We start from the raw sequence: 6881 nt of genomic DNA, 5'->3' as shown, positions 1-6881 counted from the left end.
TCTCTCTCTCTGCCTGTCCGTGTCTCTCTCTCTGTCTCTCTGCCCGTCTCAGTGGCACGTCCAGGCCACCTGTGCCACTCAGGGGACCGGTCTGTACGAGGGGCTGGACTGGCTGTCCAACGAGCTGTCGAAGCGTTAGACCACCTGACAGGAAGCAGGAAGCAGGAAGCTGATGTCACCGTGTACAAACCGAGGAGGAGTGGGAGGAGCTTTTCACAGGACTGTTTCTGGGTTTTGTTTTTTTTAATAAATTATAAACGTGTCTGCAGGAGGAAGTGATGTCATGGACTCTGAGCTCACCTGGTTTCCCATCATCCTCCTCTGTTCTTCTTCAGGTGTTTGTTTGTTTTCTTTTTAATCCGCATGTTTTAACTCCAGATCATGTGAGGGGGGGTGGAGGGGCGGGGCTTACGACAGGTGGCAGTTACCTGGTCATGTGATGACTCATTCCACAGAGCCGGACCTGACGGCCTCGTCATTCCTTATTAATGTGAAGAAGAAGAAACGCAGAGGCAACGATGATGCAATAAAGGTTTTTTTTTCTTCTCACGTTTTGATTTTTGTTTGTTTCTGTTCAGGATTTAATAAAATCAGATCAAACTGCAGTAAATGATTCAAACAGTTTATTTTACAGGCAGATAAACAAAAACAAACATCTTCATCCTCCTCGTCCTCCTCGCTACACGCTGACCGCCTCGTGCTGGTTGTTCTGGCGTTTCACCACAAACACTTTCTGACCGGAGATGGTCGCCACGTAAACAAAGTCGTCCAGAATCACTGCGGAGAGACGAACACGGGTTCAGTTAGCGAGCCCGGTCGGACGGGTTCTGGTTCTGGTCCAACAAAGCAGAGGGAGGACCGGTTTGGTTCTGGAAACTTCTGAGCCGTCCACATTAATTTATTAATTTACTGATTAATAACTGGCTGAGTGTTTGCTTTAGAACCCTGCAGAACTGGTTCTGATCCATTACTCTGCAGAACCTGATGCTTCGGCTGTGAAAGCAATGCTGGAGGTTTTCAGTCACCGGCGGCTAAAACCCGTAAAACGGTGACGAAACGTTAAAAGAAGCTAAACTGTAGACGCAGCTAAAAGCTAAAATGAACCAAACTAGCTAAAGCAGCAGCTAAAATGATCAAAGATAAAATTTCAGGTGAGTGTAAAAAGCAGCCATGTTCTGAACGTTTAAAGTAGCTAAAGGTCAGCTGAAGGAGGCTACCAACAGGCAGCCATCTTTGAGACGCCGACGAGAACAGAGGCGTGATTGGGTGAGTGGAACTGTTCTCGGTTCTAACCGGAACAGAACGTCCACCTGTACCTGACATGCGCTTGAAGGGGGCGTCGGCTGATCCCGACAGCCGGAAGCGGCAGGCGGTCCGAACCATCTGCATGATGACTCCAGCTGTGTGCTCGTCGTTCTCCAGCTCACCTGCAGACTGAGCAGGGAAACAGTTCTGTCAGGGTCAGAGGAACCATAGAGCTCACGCTTTGTAACTGTGGCGGCCATCTTGAATCAGGGCTGTCCAGTCCTGGTCCTGGAGGACCTCCATCCTGCAGGTTCCAGGTGTTTCTCTGCTCTGCCTCACCTGATCTGAAGGACGGAGGGAGGAACCTGCAGAGCTGCAGAAGAACAGAGAAACATCTAGAACCTGCAGGATGGAGGTCCACCAGGACCAGGACCAGGACCGGACACCCTGGATCAGGGTCAACATCTGTCCCTTAAAACAAGGAGTCGTCAAGACTGAATCAGTCTGTAGCTGATAGATAACTGCTGAAACCTGCTGAAGTCAGGAGCAGATTCTTGCTTTTTTGTTTATCTGGTAAACATTCAGTTGTCTTTCCCTTGATGACGTCACTCTTATGGACACAGTGACAGCTGAGACAAATGTCCCAATAAAGCAGCACAAAATGATAATTTTAAAGTATATTACCATAAACTGAGGGATTTTAAGACTTTAGCTGTGAACTCTAAGAGATGTATTTTGGCTCTTTGGGCTTTCCGTACTTCCGTTTCCCAACTCGAACACGTCTCGGTCCAAGAATAATCGGAACCTCGGTGTAATTTGAAACACTCACGGCCAGAACTCCGTCCTCACTGATGACCAGGTACCCGAGCTGGTCCGGGATCCGGTCTAGACCCGCCGTCAGCGCCGCCGTCGTCTGAAACACAAAACCAGGAGCAGCTAAAGCTAACAGGCTAGCCCGAGGCTGGAAGGTCCGAGCTTCCGTGAACGTCCCTCAAAGAAACAAGAAACCGCAGAAAACAAACTTTAAAAACTCACCATTTTTATTTCTGCTGCTGCTGTTTCTACAAACTGCAGCTCACTTCCGGTTTTCTCAGCCCCGTGACTCCCCACGTGACCACCGACGTCACAGCTCATATGACCGACTGATCCCAGCGGAACCGAACCGAGCTGCTCCGGGATGGCGGGCCGCGGAAAACTGATCGCTGTTATCGGCGACGAGGACACCTGCACGGGCTTCCTGCTCGGCGGGATCGGAGAGCTGAACAAGAACCGGAAGCCGAACTTCCTGGTGGTGGAGAAGGACACGAGCATCACGGAGATCGAGGAGACGTTCAAGTAAGGCCGAGCTCCTGAACCAGACTCCGTTCAAAAACCCTCGGTTTTAAGATTCGGCTGCTTTAGTCAGGTGTGTTAATCCTCGGACAGAGGGAATTTTAGATAAAATCTGAATGGAGTCTGGTGTAGTTTAGGCCTGATAGGTTCCTGTTATTCAACCAGACTCTGTTAAAAAATCCTCTGTTTTAAACTTTACTGCGTCAGATTTAATCTCATTTAGTCAGGTGTTAAATTAGTAAAAATCTGAATGGAGTCTGGTGTAGTTTAGGCTTGATAGGTTCCTGACATTCAACTAGACTTCGTTCAAAAATCCTCTGTTTTAAGGTTAAACTGCTTTAGTCAGGTGTGTTAAATCGTCGGACAGAGGAAAGTTTAAATAAAATCTGAATGGAGTCTGGTGTAGTTTAGGCCTGATAGGTTCCTGACATTCAACCAGACTCCATTCAAAAATCCTCTGTTTTAAGGTTAAACTGCGTTACAAACACTTGGCTGAGTTAATCCTCAGACAAACAGTAAATTAGTAAAAATCTGAATGGAGTCTGGTGTGGTTTGTTCCTTCTGTGACTGAAACATTATTTTTATGTTTTTAGAGGCTCATGGTTTCCAGATGAAGCTCATTAATGTTCAGTTCTGTTGGAAAATGACTCATTTCTTCAGGCTTTGATGCTCAGCAGCGCCCCCTGCTGACCGAAAGGCAAAATAAAACTAAACTTCAGTGTTTCTGGTTTTAATCTTTAAAATTAGATCATCTTCACGTTTTTATTTGGAACAACTCACTCTATTATTGTTCTGGTAATCTTATAGTTTGTAAAGAAGTCATGTGGTTGTGTAGCTGAGAACAATAAACTGAATTTATTTTAGTAAATAATAAATTTCTGTTTTCCTGCCTTGTTCCATGGAAATAAAATAATTTAGTTTATATCAGTATCATCTAAAGTTTGTTCTCCTGATGTGTTTAAATGTTTTAATAAATTTAAATTTCCTCAGGTTTTCATAGGAAAACATTTTATCTAATAAAATAAACCAAAAGTTAAGTTTAAAGAAATAACTGAGTGCAAAACTGAATAATTCATGTTGATTTAGTGTTTTTATTTTTTTAAATTAAGCCAAGGTTACAAAGTGCTTAACATAAAAACAACATGAAGTGAATTAACTCTAACATATTTTAAACAAGTTTTAGATTTAAAACACTAAAAAGAAAGAAGTTTTTGAATCTCCAGGCAAAGTTAGTAAAAATAATCTTTAATAAAATATTTTCCTTCTTCTGTCTGAATCTGAATATCATTTTATAACAAACTCCTGTTTTAGGTTCATATTTGGAGCAGGAATCAGTTTTTTGTGAAGTCGGGGAAATCGGCTGAAGCTTTCCGTCTCTGCAGGAGCTTCTTGGCTCGGAGCGACATCGCCATCATCCTGATCAATCAGTTCATCGCCGAGATGATCCGCCACGCCATCGACGCCCACATGCAGTCCATCCCCGCCGTCCTGGAGATCCCGTCCAAAGAGCACCCGTACGACGCGTCCAAGGACTCCATCCTGCGCCGCGCCAAGGGCATGTTCTCGGCCGAAGACTTCCGCTGAGCGGCTGGCGGACGACTTGTTGTCGTCCTCTGAGAGTCGATGCTTTCCAGGAAGTGAAGGCTCGGCTGTCATGTTGTTGTTTTTAGGCTCCGCTCTCTCTGCTCCCGTCAGTGTGTGTTAACTTATAAACCGATGTTCAGTGAAATAAAAATGTTGTTGTTGTGAAAATGACTTGTTCTGTTTTTATGTGAGAGATGATGTCAGACCGCCTACCTGACGCTAACTGACCCTCTGTGGGGCCTCGACCCGGACTTTGGGAACCACTGGTTGAACTCCTGAACTTTATTGTTTTTTGTTATAAAACAGTTTGTTGCTCTCAGGTAAGAATAAACTTTTAAAATGATTGAGTCGGCAGAATGTCGGACGGTCGGGACGCAGAGGATCCAACAGCAGGTAGATGGTGTGTGTGTGAGAGGGAGGGTGTGTGTGTGAGAGGGTGTATTTGTGTGTGTGGATGTGAGTGTGACAGAGGGTGTGTGTGTGTGAGAGCAGAGCAGCTGGTGGATCTCTCAGGACGAAGCTGTCTGTCTGTCTCTGTCTCTAATGCTCCACATGTCTTCCAGAAGGAGGGACTGCAGCGTTATTCCGTCCACTTTGGGCCCCATCATGATGCTACCACCACCGTGCCTGGCAGCTGGTACAGTGGAAGCCTCACCTCCCCTCCTCCAAACATCCTTCTTGTCTCAGTCTTTGTCCATCCAACTTGCCTTCAGAAGACATTTGTCTTGTCCACGTGGACAGCTGCAGGCCTCAGCCCAGCTTGAAGGCGTGGCTTCTGGAGGCGGAGCTTCTGTTTTTATCTGTGGTTTCAGTTTGACTGATGATGACAAACATCAGGGTTAAACAAACAGGAGGTGGATCTGCTCCAACCACAGCTGAAGGTCCAACATGGTGGACCAACATGGCCGACCTTCAGCCGAGGACTCCAAACACTGGTGGTGACCTGTAAACAGACCTCAGATCAGATGATGATGGTATAAAAGCCTGCAGTCCGCTGAGCTCCATCAGGAGACAAAGTCCTCTGCTCTGCTTCCCGCCATGATGAAGACGATGATGATGATGATGGTGGTGGTCTGTGTCTCTGCTGGTCCTCTTCCTGGTCCACCTGAGACCTCCAGGTGAGTTCTGACCTCCAGGGCCTGGAGTCCACGCCTGTGAGAACTCAGGAGGTCTTTAGCGTGTTTCCTGTCTGCAGACATGAGGAGCTGAAGTCCGAGAGTCTTCATCTGATGAAGGAGAGGAACTCCACCTGGTGAGTCCACATCTGGACCAAACATCTGTCCAACGTCTCCATCAGTTACAGGATGAAGGTCTCCTCTGTGAAGCAGAACCTTCCTGATCTGCAGCCGATAAAACGAAACCTTTAAATATTATATTATTATATCAAATAATATATTTATTATATTAATATTATATTATATTACATTATAACTTTCACTGGTTGTAATTATTTAATTCATGAAACCTTTTTAAAAACCTCTGATTCTGATTTTTTCTGTGATTATTTCAAAAATGAAACCTAACCCAGGTTCTGACCCAGTTCAGAGGTTCTGTTTTAGAAAAGAACAGTATCTGATCCTGATGAGCTTCACCTCTGGTTCTGGTTCTGGTTCTGTTCCTCAGGTTGGGCTCTCACCTGAACACCAGCGACCCGCTGGACTCCAGGTGAGTTCTTCTGGACCCGAGCAGAAGTTCTGACAGAATAAAGCCCGTTTGTAACCAGGCTGTGTTTTTCAGGAGCGCCCAGGTGAACGGCTCCACCTTCATGTAAGTGAGCTCACCTGTGACCTCTGACCTCTGACCTGTGACCTGCAGGTTCTGCCCGGTCCAAACGGATCTGTTTTCTCTTCCAGGTTTGTCCTCCAACAGGCGGCCGGGTAAGACTTCTTCTTCTCCTCCTCCTCCTCCTCACCTGTCAGGTGTAAACCAGGTGTTCTGTGTGGTTCTGGTTCTCAGGTATCGCTGCAGAACCTTCTGCTGTCTCAAACAAAGTTTTCACCCGCAGGAATCTTTGTTCGGGGGGTGAAAACTTTTGCACTCAGCTGATTTAATTTCTCTAATCTGGATATAATTTAGATGAATTATCTTTAATCCAGACTTTCAAACAACAGGAAGAAAGAACAGAGGGGGTGAATTCTTTTGCCTTTGATCTGCTGTAATCTGATTGGCTGAGGGGAGCGTCTGTGGGCGGAGCTACAAGTTTCTAAAGTTTTATAATTTTATAAAGATGCAGGAAGTCAAAAACAAAAAGAATCAAAATAATCAGAAGATTAAAGACAAACTTTCAGGTAAAAACAGGTTTGAATAAATTTATAAACTTTAAAATAAAAAATGTTCAAAATTAAAATTTAACTAATTTTAAACTCAAAATGTTTTTATTTAAAGATAAAAATTCACTTCAGTGTCTGCTGAGTTCATCCGTTCATCTGTTCATCCGTTCATCGTTCTGTTGGTTTGAAGCAGCTCAGGCTTTAGAAACTCGGCCGTTAAAACAAACTTCAGGCTGATTTTTGTTTTGATTCTACTTCCTGTTGAAACAAGCAGCTCACCTCACAGGAAGTTCTGCTCATTTTAACTTTTTTATTATTCTTTTTACTTTTTAATGCATTAATCTGAGTCAAAGTTAACTTTAAGCAGCCTAAAAATAAGGTGTTCTTGAACGCCTCACATGAAGCTGAAGCCTTTAAGTATCAGTCAGTCTCCTCCTCCCCCCCTCCCCC

General features: G+C 44.9%; 2 protein-coding genes across 2 annotated transcripts in view; one reads left to right on the top strand and one right to left on the bottom strand.

The window, feature by feature from the left end:
* The window catches only part of LOC108251754 (ADP-ribosylation factor 4), a 4687-nt gene extending 4082 nt beyond the window's left edge, over nt 1-605 (top strand). The window contains exon 6 of the mRNA XM_017442167.3: nt 53-605. Within this exon, the coding sequence (XP_017297656.1) occupies nt 53-139 (87 nt within the window). The 3' untranslated portion in view covers nt 140-605. The remainder of the gene's footprint in view (nt 1-52) is intronic.
* A 3-nt stretch (nt 606-608) lies between these two features.
* On the bottom strand, nt 609-2601 carry lamtor4 (late endosomal/lysosomal adaptor, MAPK and MTOR activator 4). The gene is made up of 4 exons (XM_017442166.3): nt 2281-2601; nt 2075-2158; nt 1317-1434; nt 609-777 (listed from the first exon to the last, which is right to left on the bottom strand). The coding sequence occupies exons 1-4, from the start codon at nt 2554-2556 to the stop codon at nt 680-682; spliced, it is 576 nt and encodes a 191-aa protein (XP_017297655.1). The 5' UTR covers nt 2557-2601; the 3' UTR covers nt 609-679.
* Nucleotides 2602-6881: the final 4280 nt, after the last annotated feature.

Source organism: Kryptolebias marmoratus, linkage group LG18, assembly GCF_001649575.2.
Source record: "Kryptolebias marmoratus isolate JLee-2015 linkage group LG18, ASM164957v2, whole genome shotgun sequence".
NCBI lineage: Eukaryota > Metazoa > Chordata > Actinopteri > Cyprinodontiformes > Rivulidae > Kryptolebias > Kryptolebias marmoratus.
This window is presented reverse-complemented; position numbering and strand designations above follow the sequence as displayed.